We start from the raw sequence: 20,965 nt of genomic DNA, 5'->3' as shown, positions 1-20,965 counted from the left end.
TGGGAAGATGAGAATTTCGTGGTATCAAAATGCAGGGGCAGAAATCTTGCAGTAGCAGTAGTAGCCTGGGAAGAGGTGGAAGCTCAGCAGTGAGAGCAGCTGTGTACAACCTCTTCCAAAAGCTGGTAACAGCAGAACATAGGCCCGTTGGCAGTGCAAGACAAAAAGCCCACTGAAGCCTTATGCAGCCCCATTTACCACACTCCCATTTTGTTAATATAATAGAGTATGATGTCAGGCATGATTCTCATATTTTTGGTTCCTCTTGCCATTTTTTGTTATGCAAAATCATTAGTACATCAACTTTAATTTAAAGAGGTATGCAGTTAGAGTCTGTAATAATTACCCTGGGCAATGTAAGAGTTCAAGTTTTTATTTCTAGCATTTGTTTGATCATAGGTACTCTGTATGTGTACATTCATACAAACAGAAACACGCAAACACATAATAAGACATTTCTGTTCTGTCAAGTATTATGAGACAGACATTTTAAGTTTTATGATCTTAAAAAGGCTTTAGAGACAGGTGTGATTTTACGCTTAGGGCTTTTTATTGATATTTTATTTAACTGTGTGTACTAAGCTAATGACCACAACAGAGGTAGATGTGGTATAAACTTAAATATTTAGTTTAGCGAGCCAGTGATTACAACAGAATTTCAGGAGACCTACAGTTGTTTATAAGGGGACTGCCTGAGTTTCAGTGCCTAGATTTCCCACCTCCACTTTTGAGGATCATAAGGGCATATCTGTCTCCCATGCTATTTAACATTTACATGAAACCGCTGGGAGAGATCATCCGGAGACATGGGGCGCGGGGTTATCAGTACGCTGATGACACCCAAATCATTTTCTCTATGTCTCCGACTGATGCAGTGACTGGGGATGGCGTCTCTCCTCTCGAGGCCTGTCTAGAGTCAGTAATGGGCTGGATGAGGGAAAACCGACTCAAACTTAATCCAGAGAAAACGGAGGTACTAGTGATAGGTTCCCCTGGTCCAGGAATGACGGTGGTTCCACCTGTCCTGAATGGGGTCACGCTCCCCGTGAAGGACTCCGTGCGCAGTCTGGGGGTGCTTCTTGACTCGTCCCTTCACCTGACTGCTCAGGTGAATGCGACGGTCAAGAGTACCTGTTATCAGCTTCGGCTGATTCGCCAGCTGCGCCCATACCTGGCCCAGAGGGACCTTGAAACTGTTGTACACGCTCTGGTAACTTCGAGATTGGATTTCTGCAATGTACTCTACATGGGGCAACCCTTATACCAAACTCGGAAGCTCCAAATGGTGCAGAACATGGCAGCGCGGCTGGTCACTGGTGCTCCCAGGACCAGCCATATAACACCTGTGCTTAAAGATCTCCATTGGCTGCCCATCCGCTTCCGAGCTCAATATAAGGTGTTGGTAATTACCTATAAAGCCCTAAATGGCTTGGGCCCAGGATACCTAAAGGACCGCCTCTCCCCGTACATTCCGCCTCGCACCCTCAGAACATCTGGGCAGCAACTCCTGAAGGTGCCTGGGGCTAAGTTGGCTGCTACTGCCAGAAGATCCTTTTCCACAGCTGCCCCAGCCCTTTGGAATACGCTGCCCACGGAGCTCCGCTCATCTACCACCCTGGCCCAATTTAGGAAGGGTCTCAAAACCTTCCTATTTAATCAGGCATTCCCCGTCTAAATATCCTGTGGGCCTCCCTCCTCTCTCGTGGCCGTGAGGTTGGGCTAAGGGGTTTTTTATTGTTTTTAAGGATTGTTGTTTTTATATGTGTTTTAATCTGTTTGCTGTTTGCACTTTGGTGCATTTTGTTAGCCGCCCTGATCGTTCGGAAGGGCGGGGTATAAATAAAAATTTTATTTTATTATTTATTTATCTTCTTTGAAATGTATTGTCTAACAAAACCAGCAAACTATTTTCCTCTAACTGTTTTCAAGCTGGATTTCAAAATAAACATGAGTCCTCTTTAGCGGTTCTGGTCAAATATTTGTGGAACTGTTGGCCCACAGCTACTAAGAGTTATCCACAGCAACAAAAGCTCTGATGCCAAACAATAGGGCTAGGATTACGTAACAAGTCTGCCAGCAGTTTACGGATTTCTAAAATTATCATTTGGATAGTCAAGCCTTCTTTTCTCTAACTCATTCTGATGTAATTGTCGGCTTCTCAGTTCCCATAAAATATTTCCCTGAAGAAACAACTGTAATTTTAAAAGCTTGTGGTCATGTGTATATATATTTGGTCACTGTCACAGAGGTATATTTTTAAGACTCAGCTGAAACAATGGCTCTTGAATCTATTTGTGTTTAATCTTTTGATTTTTGACCTATCATACCTACTTCTGTGAAATTAATTCTCACCATCTGAGAAGGTGTTATATTAGAATGCATTCAGATGACTGTCCTTCTCTTGCTAGGAAGTGATTTTTAAAACCCCAGGACACACAATACAAGAGAGACAACAAGATTAAAAAGAACTTAATGTTCTGAGGGATTTTGTTCACTGTGTTGTGCGAGGTCTGTATAGAAATGAATCATCAGAATGGTCCGTGATTATGGGCAACTTTTATTATTTTCAGCACTTGTAAACCACTGCTACAAACCTTTTGGGATGTTGTGTGCTCTATGTGGACCTGCATCCATGGGAAATAGGATTGTGAAGATGTCCATATTGAGCAGAGGGCTCCTGTTACATAACAATGTAGCAAAGTCAGCAAAGGGAATTGGTGCCCTATAACTGGCTCCAGTCAACATTCTGGCCACAGTATTCTGGGCCCACTGAAGTTTTGGAACAGTTTCCAAAGGCAGCCCCATGTAGAGTGCATTACAGTAGTCCAAACAGGATGTAACCAAAGCATGTGTCATCGTAGCCAGATCTGGCATCTCAAGAAACAAGGTGACGCACAAGTTTTAGCTGTGCAAATGCACTCCTGGCTCAGAGTGGAGTCCAGGAGCACACCCAAGCTGCGAACCTGAGATTTCAGTGGGAGTGTAGCCTTTCCAGCACAGGCAAGGCCCCTATTCCCTGATCTATGAATGACCACGAGCACCTCTGTCTTGTCTGGATTAAGTTTCAATTTGTTTACCATCATCCAGTCCATTACTGACAGCAGACATTGGTTCAGTACAGGGACAACTTCCTTGAAATCAGATAGGAAGGAGAGATAGACTTGGGTGTTGTTTGCATACTGGTGATACCTCACCCCAAAATTCTAGATGACCACTCCCAGTGGCTTCATATAGATGTTAAAAAACATGGGGTCAGAACAGAATCCCGAGGAACCCTATAGGCCAACAGCCAGGAGACTGAACAGGAGTCCCCCAACACCATCTTCTGAGTTTGCCCCTCCAAGAAAGACTGGAACCATGGCATAACAGTGCCTCCAAGTCCCATCTCAGAGAGGAGGCCCAGAACATATCAATGGCCTGTTACAGACAGCCAAAATAAAGCTGCTTCGAATCACAGTGGAGGTATGGTATTTCAATGATGCATGCGTCCTAAGAGTCCAGAAGTCACACCAAAGCCACGCTCTAGCCCTAAGGACTGGAGTGTGGCTTTGGTGTGGTCTCTGGACTCTTAGGACGCATGCATCATTGAAACACCATACTTCCACTGTGACTCAAAGCAGCTTTATTTTGGCTGTCTGTAACAGGCCAATGGTATCAAAAGCCACCAAGAGATCCAACAGGGACACGCTCCCCCTGTCTAGCTACCTGCATAGATCATCCACCAAGTTGACCAAAGCTGTCTCTGTCCCATAGCCAGGTCTGAAGTAAGATTGAAATGGATCTAGATAACCCATCTCATCCAGAAACCCCTGGAGCTGAGAGGCCATCACTCACTCCAGAATCTTGCCCAAGAATGAAATATTAGAGAGTGGCTAATAGTTATCCAAAGTTTAAACAAAAGTTTTGTATTTATTTATTTTAATAAACAATTCTGATTGATCTAAATATAGGGATAACTTTCTCTCTGGAGCTTAGGATAGACAATAAGAATGTAACACACCACAGAAAATTACTAAAAACTGTTTCTATGCCTAACCAGCTTTCACATCTTCTAGGTTATGGATTCTGCAATGCCTTTGATTGGTGAGCACCAGGCTGAAGACAAACAACTGATAACTGAGCTTGTTTTAACCAGAATGAACCAAATGGTGTCTAAAACGCCTACACCATCTCCTCAGAAACCAACTGCAACTCAACAGCCACAGGTAGGAATTGATGGCTCATGCATATGATTACAGAGAGAAAAAGTATTTCAATTATTAAATATTATGAACATTCAGAACAGGTTATTATAGAGGAATCTAGGGGGTAAATAGAATGTGGTTTGGATGATTCCTTGGAACTGAATGCCAGATGTCACATATTTAAAATATCCAGTTAGATCTTAGTAGAAAAGCAAAACAGTAGAAATGCAGAGCTGTCTGCATGTATATGTTTACATGGACAATTAATGGGGACTCTTTAACCTGAATCAACAACTTTCTTCAACTCTGCTTTGAGCTACTCTCTTTTCATTGACTTCCTTACAGTACTGCTAAGGCTGATGCTAAGTGTTATATGGCCAAATGCATTTTTCATTCTGTTATATTTATTTAAAATATCTATGCAGAATCTTTCCCAGGCAGAAAGCAGTTTATATAAAAATGTAATAAACACTGCAAAATTATAGTTAAACATAATAATTGAATAATAAAATGTTAAGGAATAATAACTCAAGTGAGCCATCTCATTAAATCGGCCTTCAAAAGCTCCACCAAATAGTTAAAGCTTGAAACCTCATTGGAAAACCATAAGGGAGGTCATCCCAGAGCCTCAGGAAAATTGCAAGAAAGTGTTCCTAGACCTTCATGGTTTCACCTCATATAAGGGCTTAAATATCCTAATGCATTCGATCCTGTATGTTCTGAGAAGCCAAGTAGAATTAGCCCTGGTTACTACAGGTGCTGTAGGCTATACTTCAGATGAAGAAACTGGCAAAACCAACAATGAGTATTCCTTGCCGATGAAAACCTTATGAAATTCAAACGGTCGCCGTAAATCTTAAAGGCATACACACAGACAACGCAAAAGGAAGATTATATGATCAGGGATTTCAGTCAGCATGTGGCTTCATACTCAATGATCATTGATCCTGAAGTGAGAAGAGAAATGAAGAAAAAGCAAGCTGCCCATAGCCCAAAATCCACAGGCCAAAAGAAACGGCTTCTAGCCACTTTGGGGGCATGGTCTTCAGATGATGCACGTCCCAAAGTGACCAGAAGCTTCTCCAGTGCCATGATCCAGTCCTTTGTACTGAGCCAAAACACACAGCTAGAAAAGAGCAGACTGAATGTGCCCAAAAAGCTACTGGGTAGGAGCAGTAGTGGAGGGTGACACAAGCAAAGGCTGTCTCAGAGACAATGGAAGTGGTACCATAGCTAAGCTTTGTTAGTACTGTGCCGGGGGAGGCATAATAAATCTCCTTTTCAAGATCCTTTAAAAGAAAATCAGCCTGTGCTTTATAGATTATAGCAAAGTCTTTGAGCATATAAAAAACCTGGATCACTCTTAAAGAAATATGGTGTGCCACAACATTTGTTTCTCCTCATACATAACCCATACTCAAGACAAGAGACTACTGTTAGGACAGAATATGGAGAAAGAGAATGGATTCAAATTGGCAAGAGGTCAGGCCAATTTTATCACCCTATGTGCTGAACATAATCATACTTAAAGCAGGATTAGAGGAAAGAGGTATGGAAATTGGAGGAATATATGCAACAATTTAAGATATGCAAATAACACCATACTACTAGCAGAAAATAGGAAAGATCTGGAATGATTCCTGAAAAAAGTCACGGAAGAAATTTGAACTTTAAGAAAAAGAAAAAGAAATAATGATCACAGTTAATTTACATAACTTTGAAGCTGAAGTTCACTTGATGGCAGTTAACAACAAACAAAAAACCAAGTATATTTAATTCCTGTTTTTCTTCTGCACTTATTGAATTAGCAGGGCCATTTCTTTCTAACAGTAATTGCCAACATATCTATTCCTCATTCACCACCTGGGGTGTGGCACGCTAAAGTAAATCCAAATTTAATATTGTTTTTGGTGTGTGTTTTTGTTCTGCTTTGTTCTGACATCTCTGTCACTGAGTACTTTGATAGCAGATACATAGAGAGAGTGTATCAATATCACTTTCAGGAAAGCTTTAAAAATTCAAGAGTGGGCCAGAGGATAGTCATCTTATCACATTTCATTTTTTTTAAAAAAAAAATCCCCTTAGAGTTGTTTCCCTACACTTGCCACCACCATAAACAAACTTTTTCATCCACCACCATGATCAGCAGGATGCACAGAAATCTGAGAGACACCTAGCCTCTCTGGAGTATACTCCTCTACCAAAGAGTGATACTGTAAATCTTGAGACTCAGGCCCTATTCCCACTCGCCCATTTGCCCTGGATAGAACTGGGCAGATCTGAGTCCCCCCATATCGAATCTGCTTGGAAAGAAGTGCCCACTACCCTTTACCTCGATCTGGGCAATTTGCCCCTCTGGAGTTCACATCTGCAGTACCGCTTTAAAATGGAGCCTCTTTTGTTATCAATCAAATTCACTTCCGCTTTCATCGAAGGTGACATATCCTACAATCATTTGCCAACTGAATGGATGCTTTCCCCCCTCCTTTTTTAAAAAAAACCTGGCAGCAATTTAAAAACCTCCAGGTGTGTGTGTGTGTGTTGTGTGTATTTGAGTCATTACAGATTATGGCAACCCTAAAACGACCCCATCCTGGGGTTTTCTTGGCAAGATTGGTTCAGAGGAGATTTGCCATTGCCTTTCCCCTGTGGCTGAGAGAGTGTGACTCCCCCAAAGTCATGGGTTTCCGCAGCCCTCTTTGGAACCTCTTCCCTTCCCTTCCAGCCCAAAGCATTCACATAATCTGACACAACAATAATAATAATAACAACAACAATAACAAATGTCGCTTGCAGGGGAGGCCACCTGAATGCCATCTCTGCATCCTCTTTCTTTGCTTTCCCTCTGAATGCCACCCCAAAATGCCATCTATTCTTCCCTCTTCTTTGGATCTCCTTGCTCTGCCTTTGTTTTCAACCCCAAAATGCCATCTATCCTTCCCTCCTCTTTGGATCTCCTTGCTCTGCCTTTGTTTTCAACCCTAAAATGCCATCTATCCTTCCCTCCTCTTTGGATCTCCTTGCTCTGCCACAGTTTACCACCCCAAAATGCCATCTATCCTCACCTCAGAATGCCATCTCTGCATCTTCTTGCTTTGCGACCCCAGAATGCCTTACATACACATATACATATGTAGCAAAAGCGTTCACACATTGTATCAATTTGCCAAATTTAAAAGGAAACACACACACAAATAATTTTTAAAAAGCTTCTTGCACAGCGAGGTGCCATGCCGGCAGCAAGCAAAAGGGAAATGTAGCACAAGCAGACACATTCTATCAATATGTATCAACCTGTAGAACTATTCGCATAGTCTGTCAAAAATAACATTACAAAAAAGAGAGAGAGAGAAAGCTGCCTGCAAGAGGGGAGGCATGTTCTGCTCCCTGCCCTCCCTCTGTCCTAATCCCTCCCCTGAACTTGACCCGATCATGACCGGGGCCAAGTTCACATTTGCCGGCACCCAGTTTTTCTGAAAAGATACAGGAAAAACTCTGCTTTCAAAAGACCCACGCTAAGGGGGATTTGCCCCTGAATGGGTGTGCAAACCTCAAATTCGAGTGTAAAAGAACCTGTGCCAGTATGAACTTACTGCTTTTAATCTGGTTTCTGAACCGGGGTAAAAGGTAGTCTGAATGGCCCCGATGTCTGTTCTGTGATTATTGGGATATATTCCATTATTGTTAGGCTGAGCTCCAAACAAGCAACTCAGGAAAAGATAGTGTTCATGATGGATCTGAAACAGTAATGGTTGAGCTCAAATTATGTGATGCAAGTTTGTAAGATAAACAGAATGTCTATTTATATTTTGAAAAAGAAACAACAGCAGGTAAACAATTTGAAAACAAGCTTGTGGTACACCTCAAATTGGCCTGTTCTTGGAGAATATTTAAATATATCATCATGTTCTTTGAGTTAAAAAAAAATGCAGTCGCACAGAAGCAAGTGTTGATGCATCGGTTTTGTACTGTACCACTTCAAAGATAAGACAACACTATTTCAGTCTCACAACCACATATTATGAGAAATTGACTATGACGAATCTCCATTGGAAAGGGTCTTTGAAAGAATAGCCACATGGACCAGACTATAGAATGTGCTTTGCTGTATTCATCATGTAGAGACAAAACTATGCTATCCTGTGTAAATTGTCCCATGATGATGATGATTATGTCTAAATTAGGGGTGTAAATCTTCACTTACTTCATTCTGACACTCAAGAATGAATCATTTCAAAAGATCTTGCATGGTTGACTATTTTTCTTGAGAGGTTATCACATTCTTCTGATCTTGGGGGAGGAGGGGAAATCAACAAGTACTTTTTTTTCCTCCCTAACCTGAAGTTCCCAGGCAAGATCATCTGGTGAAAGTTTATATATTTGTAGATCCTCTGTAAGTTTTAATAAGAAGAAACTTCACCATTTTGATTCTGTAGGAGGCAAGCCCCTGCATCATTTTTCTTCATTTAACATTTATCTAGAGTTGGACTGGGCAAGGTTCAGCTTGTGGGAAGCATCCAGTCCCCAGGGTCATTTCTCCAAATTTTGCTGTGGTGTTCACCAATAAAAAATGCAACAAAACATGTTGGGGAAAAGTATGCACCAGAATTAAACATTCCCAGATTTTAGAATAAACTGATTTTAAGCCTGGAAAGGTGGTCAGAGATCAAGACAAACTGAATTTAAGAGTGGAAATTGAGGACCAAAACTAACAGATTTGTCAGTTACCTGTTAGCCAATAGGTCAGGCACATGTCATAGGGATGCTAAAACCATTCTGAAAAGAAAATATGCCACCTTGTTCTAGTAGGGGAGGCCTCCAGCTTTGAAATGTTCTTACAGCTTCTTAAGAGTTAAAATGTTCTTACAGCTTCTTAAAGAAACACCTCCTGTCTTAAATTGTGCATCTTCCCATTAGGATTATAGCTCCATCTTGTGGAAATTCCTCTCCAGTATTGGCAATCCATTCTATTTTCAACTGGTTGGGATGACAACTTGAACTGATGTATGGAGAGCTATGGGATAAATTTTAAAAGGTTTAAGCCACAGTGAAGTTTTTTACAATTTTCCTCTTTGTTTGCTTATTTCCTTTTCTATTTGATATCACACTTGTGCACCATTATCCCACTGTTTCTGACTTTCTAAACCTGTAATCAGCTCATCTGAACCAAATAAATTAAGCCATATAAAATATGATTGATCAACTGATCCCTTTTTGGTCTGCATTGGTATACTGGCCTTAACAGTTACATCAATATATCTGCAGTATCTTCTTGCATGATATATGTAAAAGAGCTTGTAGTCTCTGTGTTGAGAATGTATTTGCTACTGCAACACCAACACCACCCACCGACATCCATATGCACACACGCATACACACACACACACAACACACACACAAATCAAGCATGCTACAGTTGCCTACCAAACAGTTTTGTTCTTGGAACTTTCCGAGTGGCAGTCTCCTTCTCCCCTACATCATGATTTCAGGTTCTGTCATTAAAATTAAAGTGTACCATCAATGCACCAGGACAGATTACATCCTCATAGAATCATATAGTTGGACGAGGCCCCAACGGCATACAGTTTAACCCCCTGTCATGCAGGAATATGCTGTCAAAGCACCCCCAACAGATTGCCATCCAGCCTTTGTTTAAAAACCTCAAAGAAGACTCCACCACACTCTGAGGGCAATTAATGGCAGTTTACAAAGTCTGTTTGGGCTGAGCGCTGCTACTACAAGTAACACCACCTCCCCCCCCCACACACACACACACAGAGCTCCTGCACCTGAGACCTCAATTCAAGGGTCATTATTCCTCTTTTCACCCTTTGACTCTTTTAGGTTATAACCATAAAGGTTAGATACGGTAAAACCTACAGCAAACACAGTTCAGAAGCCTTCAATGTTTAAAACATTTTAAAAAGCAGATTACCCACATTTAAAGGCTGGGGGAGGTATGCAATTTCCCCCAGTTTCCTCCCTGTTCCCCTCTATACATGCCTATACCAGGTTCAGATGGTGAAGCGGCTCTTCTTAGGTAGTTGGTACCCTTTGCAAGGTGTTGAACAACAGCGCAACAACGTGAAGAGGCAATGTCTCATTTGCTGAGTGCCATGTTTTTGGTTTAATAGTAGCTGCTTGGGTGTAGGGATAATGACAGCCCAAATTAAGCTGACCAGGAAACATTTACACTCAGCTAAAATGTCAGCTACTACTGGTGTGGACATCCAAGGCTGGAGAACATGCAGTTATTTATGCCTGCTGCCTCAAGGAACCAGCAGATGGAGCTGTTGTCTTATAGCCAAAAAATAAATAGCTCCATGCTCTGACTTTTATTACTGCTCTTGCTGCAGAACTTTATGAATAATGGGAAAAGAACTTTTCCAAGGGAACTAGAATTTCTTAAGCTGTCTGATGTGGGGAATTGTTAGGGTTTTCTCTCCTAATATGCCAGAGCCAGGACCAATTGTTTCTTTCTTTCCTGGAAACTCACTACAGACTGCCAACCATTAGCTCACAGACTGGCACCAGCTCATGGACCACATTTTGAGTAGCACTCTAATAGAAGATAGTTAATGTCTCCAATAGACATATATTCTATCTATCTATCTATCTATCTATCTATCTATCTATCTATCTATCTATTTTAAAATGGCACTGTGATCCTGTGGATCACAGGAATAAGCCATCCCAGCTAACACAGAACCCTAAGCTCAACTAGCAGAGTAGATCGAAATTTCTGGCTTCGTCTTGTCTTCCAAACAAACCCTGGTTATTCTCTTCAAAGGGCCTGAGCAGATGGACCAGGATAGCATGGGCTGAGGCTCTGCTACCTTGGCCCCAGTGATCACCTGGGTTAGTGCCTGGGCTGGTGCAGGGATGCGCCAGGATCTGGGATTGGCATGTTGCTTCTTACCTTTCCAACAGTTGATCCAACTGAGAAGCCCCTGTCCCCCTTGTCTGATGTAGAAATGTGGCACTTGACTGCCACATGGCCAGGTGCCCTGTTCCCATGTCAGATGGGATGACTAGGGGCCTCTCCAGTTGGATCGACCCCTGGAAAAGAAAGGAGCATGGGGGGAGGGGGGAGGCATGCACAACCTAGTCTTGCCACAGAGTTTCACAGAAAACCAGGACTAAATTACCCCAGGGTAAAAGCTCTTTACCCTAGGGTCAAGCCAGATACATATATGAACAGGTAGGATCAGGTCCAATCCTGCTCCAGGGGTTTTGGCCTGAGTTGTCTGCACTAGATTATGTGAGGCCAGCGGGGGAACCCATGCCATTTGGCCCATGCGGACAACCCTTTAGGCTAATTTTTGGAGGTCAGGAAAGAAAATGAGCTACTGGCTCTTCCTCCTTTTCACCCTCGTCCTCCTCCTCTTCAGTGATCTTTGACTTCTGTGGGATACTTTCCAGTGCAAGAAGAAAATTGGTCTCTTCCTGCCAGCACTAGTTCATGTGAGGTAGACTAAATTCTGTGAGCACAACCCCAATCTCACATATATGTTTATAAGAGTACGAAATTTGTATCCTTCTAACTCCAGTTCTTCATTTGTTTTCATTTTATAAAGTCCTTCTTCCATCATCAAAAGATCTCAATACGTTACTCATTTATCATTAAATCCCATTGCTCTTCTGTATAAAGCTTCATGGCATTTTGAGACATAGTCTTGTTTTATATTTGTTTATGCTCTTAACAAAGATTTGCTGACAAAATTATTGTTAAAATCAAAATTTACCTTAATTATGGCATACTAGAGAAAACCAGGCCAACCAAATCTCAAATCAAACTCTCCCAACTGTAGTAATCTCTTCATCCAGTCCTTTGACCAGACTAAACAACAGGCAGAAAAATATAATTTCAAAACAGGGAGCCCAAAGCCTCCCTGTTTTATATCTTGTAAAATTTAAAATCTGGCTCTTGGTTTCTTACTTTTTGAGACAAATTTTGAAATATCTTTCTGCCATTGATTAAATTGTGCAACTAGTCAAAATTGGTATTGTTGGGGGGAGGACAAAATCTTTCGTAAAATATTAATGTTTATGACTGAGATCCTTCCTGCCAATGACAATCTAAATGTAGTTATTTTTTTCAATCTTTCTTAATATCATTCCAAGTTTTGATGTAGTTACTCTGAAATAAATTGGAATGTTTATGTATTTGTGATATTTATTCCTAACTATTTAACCTTTCTTTTTTTCTTTCTTTCTACTTTAAATCCAGTTTTATCATATTCTTCAACAATAGTTTTGTCTTTATTAAAGGATCTTCTAGGAAAATTAGTAAATCATCAGCAAAAGCCCTCAGTTTGAACTGTCCTTTAATATTATACCCTTGATTTTTTTCTTCTTTCCTTATAGCCCTATTTAAAACTTCCAGAATTAGTATAAAAGGTAAAGATGATGTACCTTTTGAATTTCATAATAAAAACTTTTCCAAAGTTCATCCTTTCCAAAGCAGCAAACAAAAATTATAAATACCAAAGTTATAATGCATTACCAATAAGCCATGTAGTCCCAGGGTTTTACCTATGGCCCGGAACAAACTGCCGCTTTGCTGCGGCCTGGGGCCAAAATTAAAGTTCAGGAGAACAGAGCAACTGTATGCTCCCGAACCTTAGCGTACAGCGGCAGCACCATCATGGCAGCCTCCCATCCACACAGGGCCTCCATGATGACACAAGCGCCACATAGTGTCCACACGTCATGGTGCTGTGATGCGCCACATCTCGCCAATGCTGCACTCATGGCATCCGCCGCGGGAACCAAAAAGAACCTGCTTTTAGCTCGGTTTCGCTGCTGCGCCGTCCCTCAGCAGCAAAAACAGGCAGCTCCAGCCTGTCCTTTTGGGGCAGTCTGTCGAGCCCGTATGTATATTTTTTTAATAGCCAGAACTATTTCAGCCACAGTAGTCATTAAGCCTCAACTATTTCAGCCACATGGGCGTTAAGTCTTAGAACTTTATCACAGTGGGTGAAAAGATGGGACCATAGCAGGGTGCTCCCATCAATATCACACAATATTGTTACATGACCTCACATGACATTGCAAATATCCTGCGATTATCCTATAAATAAAGAAGAATTATAGTGCCGGCTGTTTAGTTTAATCCTATTTAGTGCTGCCATAGCTGTGTGTCACTGAACCTTCTGACAGATGTATAGGTTTTGTGAAAACATTACCTTTCCTTGTTATAGCAGTTGGACATTCTAAGAATCTGGCTTTCAAAATACTTTTACAATCCAAAGCTTGGTTATTCTGCCTGATGGGCATATGTTTGCAAGGGAAATATCTAATCTCCTTGGGTGAAAAATAAATCCTCTGAGTAAATGTCACCCCCTTCCTAATTTCTCATAGTAATTTGTTTCTTTTACACTGATCACCTCATCAGCAAGGTTGATATGGCTGTGTGAGTGATATGAGGAGCCTGCAAATTCTAATGGATGTTTGCTTTAAAAAGGATTCTGTGTGTCTGATACAATTAGGGAACTGCAGCCAATGATTAGGGAGCAGCAAGTGCATCCGTAGGAAGGGGTGCAAGGGCTATTAAAGTTCCAAAATTCTTAAACAAAAGCATGTATTTAGGAAATGCACTGAACAGGAAGCATGATCTAGCATGCTGGGAAGCCTAATTTAAGTCAAAGGCATTTCCTTTGAGATGGACTATATTAAGCTTATTAAATTGCAGATTGGTTGGTTTGGTAAAAATTTTAAACAATTACATTTGAACAACACTTGAAAAATACAATTAATGCCCCTGGCAAATGCAGATGCCTCCTCTATATCCAGCAAACGTTGTTTTTCTTCATTTTGTGAAAAGCTGATGTTCAGGAAATCTGTCTACTTAAAGTTTCCATGAGTCAAGAAAATAATCTTAAACCTGAATAGGCAAAAGTCTATGTGTGTCATTTGAATGAAAAGGCAGAGGCTGCATCTACACTGGAGAAATCATGCAGTTTGACAGTAGTGGTGCCGTCCTGTGGATTCATGGGATTTGTGGTTTTACAAGGTCTTTAGCCTTCTATGCCAAAGAATGCTGGTTCCTAACAGAACTACAAATCCTACAATTTTGTAGGATGGAGCCATAGCAGTTAAAGTGATGTCAAACTGCATTCCTTCTACAGTGTAGATGTACCCAGCAACAACAACAAAAATATTTATAATATTTTTCTGTGCCAAGAAAAAATAACAGCTTCTCTATGTTGCCACTGAGTCATTTTATCTACAATAAATTTTACATATGCTCCATCCCTGTGTGAAGATTCTTTTACTGATCAGAAAGCTTCTTTTATGATACAGTTGGTCTCCTTTTAGCAGTTTTCAGATATTATGGGTAAACATTAGAGATGTAAATTTCAACCTCACATGCATGAATGAATAATTACCATAGTTTTCTCCCCACTGTAGGAAAAAAAAAGGAAGATTTCTGCAGTTTTTACATGGTATTAGTAACTTAGGAAGCTACCTTTGAGTTGTGTCGTGTAGAAATATTCATGGTTTTTGTGCACAAAAACATGGGCCTTTTTGGAGAGAAAACTGTTTCCTGAAGATGCAACAGTTATTTCTTTCCAAAGCACACTGTTTTCTACAGAGAAAACATGTTTTGCCCACCCACAAAAATGGATTTTTGCACAGAAAAACCAGAAGTATCTTTGTCCTGGAAAATTTTCCAAAATGTGAATAATTTTGCAAAACTTTTTTTCCCAGTGGATTTCCTGAGTTTTGGAAAACATTTTTTTTTCTTTTCCTTTTTTGGGGGTGAGGTGGGGTGGGGCCTGAGAAATAAACAGAAGTTAGTATGCCTTTCTTCCTTATGAAACATTCATTCTTCTACACAGAATTTTTGTCCAAATGGTAGGTTTTATCTAACCTAGCCTTTCAAATGTTTTGTTTCCTCAAGAGAGTTAGACCTATACTTTTGCAGACTTTTGGCTTTTGCAGATTTGATAATTTGCAAATTTGATTGTTCTCTCAGGAAGAAAAATGGGGCCATGCACTGGCGCAAGCAGCCCTAAATAGGACGCCCAGCCAGTGAGCAGCCAGGAAGACGGTGAGGGACTGCCCCCCTTTGGCCTTCTGGCCAATCCCAGGGCTGCAGCCCCCCAGAGCTACCAACCCTTGGCCACTTCCACCCCCAGGGGAGCCTGGGAGTTGGAAGTGGCCCGGTCGCCCAATGGCATGGTGCTTCCTATTCCGGGGCACATGGGACTTGAACTCTGGGTGGCTGGAAGCACCGCCGACCCAATCACCACTGCACGGCAGCCAGAGGTCCTTGCTGCCATGCAGGACCACACCACTACGGACCACCAGGGAGAGCCGCCCAATATCCCCCCCAAAGCAACAGGACCAGTCCGGTGAGTCAGGTGATCCCATTTTCTGGAAGTATGTACAGTTGGCCTTCCACATATGTGGCTTTGACTTTTGCGGATTTGATTATTTGCGGATTTGATTAATATGTTCTCTCTAGGAATCTCTACGTCCTCTATCAGTTGCGCTGGAGGACCTAGACATTACTAGAGGAAACACTTCTCTAGGCATTTGTAGGTTGTCCAGTGTGCGTCTATGGGCAAATTCTGACAGATGTTGACCATAGAGTTCCACTGGAGGACCTAAAGATTCCTAGAGGTGTATTGTCAGATTAAAAAATACTTTTTTTTTATTTGTGGTTTTCTCACTTTCATGGAGGTCCTGCGCCCCTAACCCCAGAAAATGTGGAAGACCCACTGTATTTCAGCTGCTCCAAAATTAATATGCTAAACCTTCTTGCCTGCTTAGTTAGTAACAAAGCACCAGCAAAACTGTACTTCGTGTATTCAGTAATGAGTTTCAGTAGAGTTGCCACTTCTTATCCCAGAGTGTACTTTACAGTTTCTCCACACTTGATCTTAGCCAAAAGGCCGAGAAGTGATACTTTACAATTTCTCTATGCATCATCATATTCAGTCCCCTGGTGTGTTATCTGTTTCTTCCCTCACCTTCTGTTCCAAGATTGTGTCCAGGAAAGATGATCCACAGAGCAGATTATCAAGAGGGCAAGATAACAGAACCAGGGAATAAATCATATGGAGAGAGGGCAGGATCTGCAGGTGCCTTGCCTCCTCCTGCATCAGAAAATCTAAAGACTTGTAAATATCACAAGAGGCAATAATACTAATTTTAAGTGCAGGAAGAGAAACAGTTGTAATTTCTGAATGACTATGACCTTCTGAATATAGCAATCAAGCCATGGGGTCAAACTAGATATGACACGGTTTCCACAAGCAACAATTGCATGACTTGTAAATGGCCTGATCTGAATTGGGACTCTGGTGTGGCTGAACAGAAGGTTTAATTACCCCCTCCATTGAAGTCTTGATCTGAATTGGGTCCCTTCTGCCTTCTCTTTGGAAAGAAAGAAAGAAAGAAAGAAAGAAAGAAAGAAAGAACACCAATGTAAATACAGTCAGACCTCTGCATCCACAGATTTTCTATCCACAGATTCAAGCACCTACTGCTTGAAAATATTTTTTTAAATGAAGTATATAAATTCCCAAAAGTAAACCTTGATTTTACCATTTTACATAAGGATCACCATTTTAGAATGCAGTTGTATTTAATGGGACTTAAGCATCCACAGATTTTGCTATACATGGGTGATCCGGGAACCAAACCCCAGTAGATACCAAGGGCCCACTGTAACAGATGGTGCAAATAACAGGTGAGGGCAGCCTGAACCCTGGTCACAGTGGGAAAACAACAAGCCAGATACACTCCCCACCCATGCAAGGACCCCCCCCCCCCTTATCACCCCCCCCTTCCCACACACACCCCTTCAATTTACTTTTTAAATGACAATCATGAATGAATTGCAAAGTTCAGTTACAAGCATTGCATCTAATTCAAGTTAGCTGCTTTAAACCAGGTTGGTTTGCTTTGGAAAAAAGTCATTTAGTTTTAATATTAATTATTATTATTATTATTATTTATATTCCGCTTTTTCACAGAATAATCAAAGCAGATTACAATAATATAGAACTAAAACATCATACAATTAAAATTATAATTTAAGGAACCCCTAAACCCCAACCCTCCCCCCAAACATAAAAACATTAATCAACCCATATAAAGAAATTAAACAAGAAGAGAATTTAAAACATTCCAATGCAAATACAGTGGACCCTGTTATATGCTGGAGTTCGGTTCCAAGATCCCCCGTGGATAACAAAATTCGTGGATGCTCAAGTCCCATTAAATATAATGACATAGCAAAATGGTGTCCCTTATAAAAAATGGAAAATCAAGGTTTGATATTTGAAATTTATACTTTTTTTGAACATTTTCAAACTGTGGATGCTGGGATTTGTGTATTAAAAAATCTGTGTATAAGAAGGGCCGACTGTATACTAAAATTGCGGGCAGATTAGCACAAGAAATTAGTCTTCTTCTGGGGGGGACGGGGGTGATAGTATCAATCACTTTCGGTATCGGTATCGATAGGGGGGGAGGCAAGTCTAGTGGATCTAGTCTAATCTGGAAGGGCCTGTGAGAAGAGATGCATCTTAATAGCCTTTTTAAAGGCTTCTGAAGTGGTGGTATGGTGGTTCTCATCCGGCAGATCGTTCCAGAGCCTTGGAACAGCTGATGAGAAGGTCCTCTGTGTCTGGTCTTCTTAGGTTGTAGCAGATTCTTTCTAGAGAACCGAAGTGTGTGGGGTGGATTATGTGGAAGTAGGCACTCCCACAATTAGTCAGGACCCAAACCATTGTACAAAATCAACCCCTTGTACTTGCCCGGAAACCGATGGGCAGCCAGTGGAGGGACTTTAGAACCGGTGTAATATGGGCAGCAAGGACGTAGCCAGGATTTTGGGAAGGGGGGGGTCAAGACTAAGTGCCACCATTTTGAGAGGCTAAGAGCCCCCCCCCCAAGACACAAAAAGAGGGTCGAGCGTTTACCCTCGACACCTTGATGGCACCACTTTAACTTCCGTTATGGCTTCGTGCAATGGAATCTTGGGAACTGTAGTTGAGTCATCTGTCAGGTGCCACAACAAACTACAGATCCCAGCATTTCACAACATGGAGTCAAGGGCAGTTAAAGTGGCATCAAACTGGATTATTTTTTCAGTGCAGATGCAAACTGAGTCCTTCCTCTGAAGGTGTTTACATCAGATAAATTCAGCTCAATAAAGAAAAGTGCAGCTGCTCGAGCAATGAGCGGCAGCCACTGTGTTCATGCTCAGAGACACTCTGCTCATGCTTTGAGACACTGTATTCCAACATCTGAGCTGAGCTACGAACCCAGGCTGCATCCACACATTTCATTCCCACTTCCAAGAGGGATTTTTAATTTTGAGACACACACACACACACACACACACACACACACACACCCCTTTTAATTCCAAGACCTACCTATCTATCTATCTACCATAATTTTTGATTCCAAGCCATTATACATTCCTTTCTTTTTATATTAAACAAACTCCTTTAAGAGAATCCTATTTTGGGAGAAAGGCAGGGTATAAAATCAATCAATAAAAAATTATAGTGCAATAGTCCATCAGCGCATGGCTTACATTATAAGACTTTATACCTTTATACATTTAAAAACTATTAAAATCACAGTAGGCTCAGAGTGCTACAGAATCATGGAATCATAGAGTTAGAAGAGACCCTAGAAGGGCCATCCAGTCCAACCCCATTCTGCCATGCAGGAACTCCCAGTCAAAGCATCCTCAACAAATTATGTAATGGAGGTGTCCGTCAACATTGTAGAAAGATATACTATAGATTAATGCTATGGAAAATCACCACCTTGAGTCCGTATATTGGGAGAAAGGCGGGATATAAGAAAATAACAACAACAATAATATCTGGGTATTGTAGTTTTGTGAGACATTTAGCCTTCTTTGTCAGAGAGCTCTGGTGGCACAACATACTACAAATCGCAGGATTTTCCATAACATTAAAGCAGTGTCAAACTGGATTATTTCTGCAGTGTGCAGCCTTATTAAACTGCAGTTCCCATCAGTCTGTGGTACTGCTGGATGATGGGGCCTGCAGTCTAGCATTGCCTGGAGCAGGGCCATAGGACTCCACAGCCCCAATTCATCATCTTAGATTGATTCCATATATTAATTAATTAATCATAAAAACATAGAGTTAGAAGAGACCCCATGAAGGGCCATCCAGTCCAACCTCATTCTGCCATGCAGGAACTCTCCATCAAAGCATCCCCATTGACATGCTGAAAAAGGGCCAGCTAATTGTATTTTATTCTATTTGTCTTTTAAAAAAGAGAAAAAACAAGGCTGGAAGGAAGCCTCTTGCCTTTTTGCATCACAGACCCACCTCTTTTTTGTTGTTGCAAAAATCCAGAAATGACTGTTTTTGAAAACATGAGTCCATTCTCAGGAGAAATGTCCAGAGTAGAGTCTGAGTCTCCTTTCTCTGGACTTCCAAAACCCCAAACTGACCCTGAGAGCATCTGGTCTGACCCCCAACTCAAGGAAACTTGGAAATCCTGAAGGTTTAGATCAATTACTGAATTATTGAATTATACAAGGCATAGTGGTCTCAGGGTTTTGCTGAAGCTCAGTATGCAGAAGCACAACATTATTTTAAAAATATTGTGCATTAAATTACCTTCAGTCTATGTCTATGAGATGCATATGAAACATACATGGATCCCATCTCCCAGTATAATATCCCATTAGACATACTGTATATAAATATACCAAAATCTGAAAAACTCCAAAATCCAAAATACATCTAATCCTCAGCATTTTGGGTAAGGGATATTATTATTATTATTATTATTATTATTATTATTATTATACTATATTGTACATGGATATAACAGCTAAAAGTTAGAAATCACCTTTTCTTTCTTTTATATTTCCTTTTAGAAGCTTCCTTCCTTCCTTTTTTCTTTCTTCCTTTCTCCCCTTCCTCCTCCTCCCTTTCTTTTCCTTCTTTTCTTCAGTTCTCCCTCCCTCTTATTCTTCCTTCCTTTTATCCCTTCCTTCCCTTCTTCTTCCTTCTTCTGCAAAAGCACAAGGGAGGAAGGGGGAGGAGGGGGGGAGGAGGAGGAGGAGTGGAAGCCGGACTCTGAAAGAAACAAAAGCGAAAGGAGTCACAGGGACTCCCTCTCTCTCTCTCTCTCTCTCTCTCTCCCCCCCCCCCCTCTCTCTCTCCCCCTCTCTCTCTGAGCTTGCAACTGGCGTTCAAGCTCCTCCCTCCTCCCTCCCCTCTCCATTAAAGCCACGGAGCAGAGGGAAAAGGGGAACTTTTGTTTTGTCTTTCCTCTGTTCCCTCGCCGTGGTTTTAATGGAGGGGAGGGGGGAGGAAGGAGCTTGAACACCCCCAGGGCCTGATAGGGGGGGGGGCCCCAGCCCCCAAACCCCCCCCCCCCCCCGGCTACGTCCTTGTGGGCAGTTCTAGGTGTGCCCATGACCAACCTGGCTGCCATATTTTGTAACAATTGAAGTTTCTGAACTTGGCACGAGGGTAGCCCCATGTAGAGTGTGTTGCAGAAGTCAAGCCAAGAGGTTACCAGCTCATGTACTACTGTTTCAAGGACTCTCAACTCCAAGAAGGAGTGCAGGTGGCGTATACCCATGATTTAAACTAAATGACTTTTTTCAAAACCACTCCTGTTTTTTTACATTGATTATTCTTATATTTTTAAAAATCTGTCTATTATTACTATTTTCAATAAATAATAATAATAAAATATTTATTTATATCCCACCTCTTCCGTTTGGGGATTGAGGTGGGTAACAGCAGAGTTTA

General features: G+C 41.4%; 1 protein-coding gene across 1 annotated transcript in view; it reads left to right on the top strand.

Moving 5' to 3' along the window:
- SYN2 (synapsin II) overlaps nucleotides 1-20,965 on the top strand; it is a 235,045-nt gene that overhangs the window by 195,099 nt on the left and 18,981 nt on the right. The window contains 1 exon segment of the mRNA XM_042451153.1: nucleotides 4,056-4,205. Coding sequence (XP_042307087.1) covers nucleotides 4,056-4,205 — 150 coding nt within the window.

Source organism: Sceloporus undulatus, chromosome 2 (assembly GCF_019175285.1).
Source record: "Sceloporus undulatus isolate JIND9_A2432 ecotype Alabama chromosome 2, SceUnd_v1.1, whole genome shotgun sequence".
NCBI lineage: Eukaryota > Metazoa > Chordata > Lepidosauria > Squamata > Phrynosomatidae > Sceloporus > Sceloporus undulatus.
This window is presented reverse-complemented; position numbering and strand designations above follow the sequence as displayed.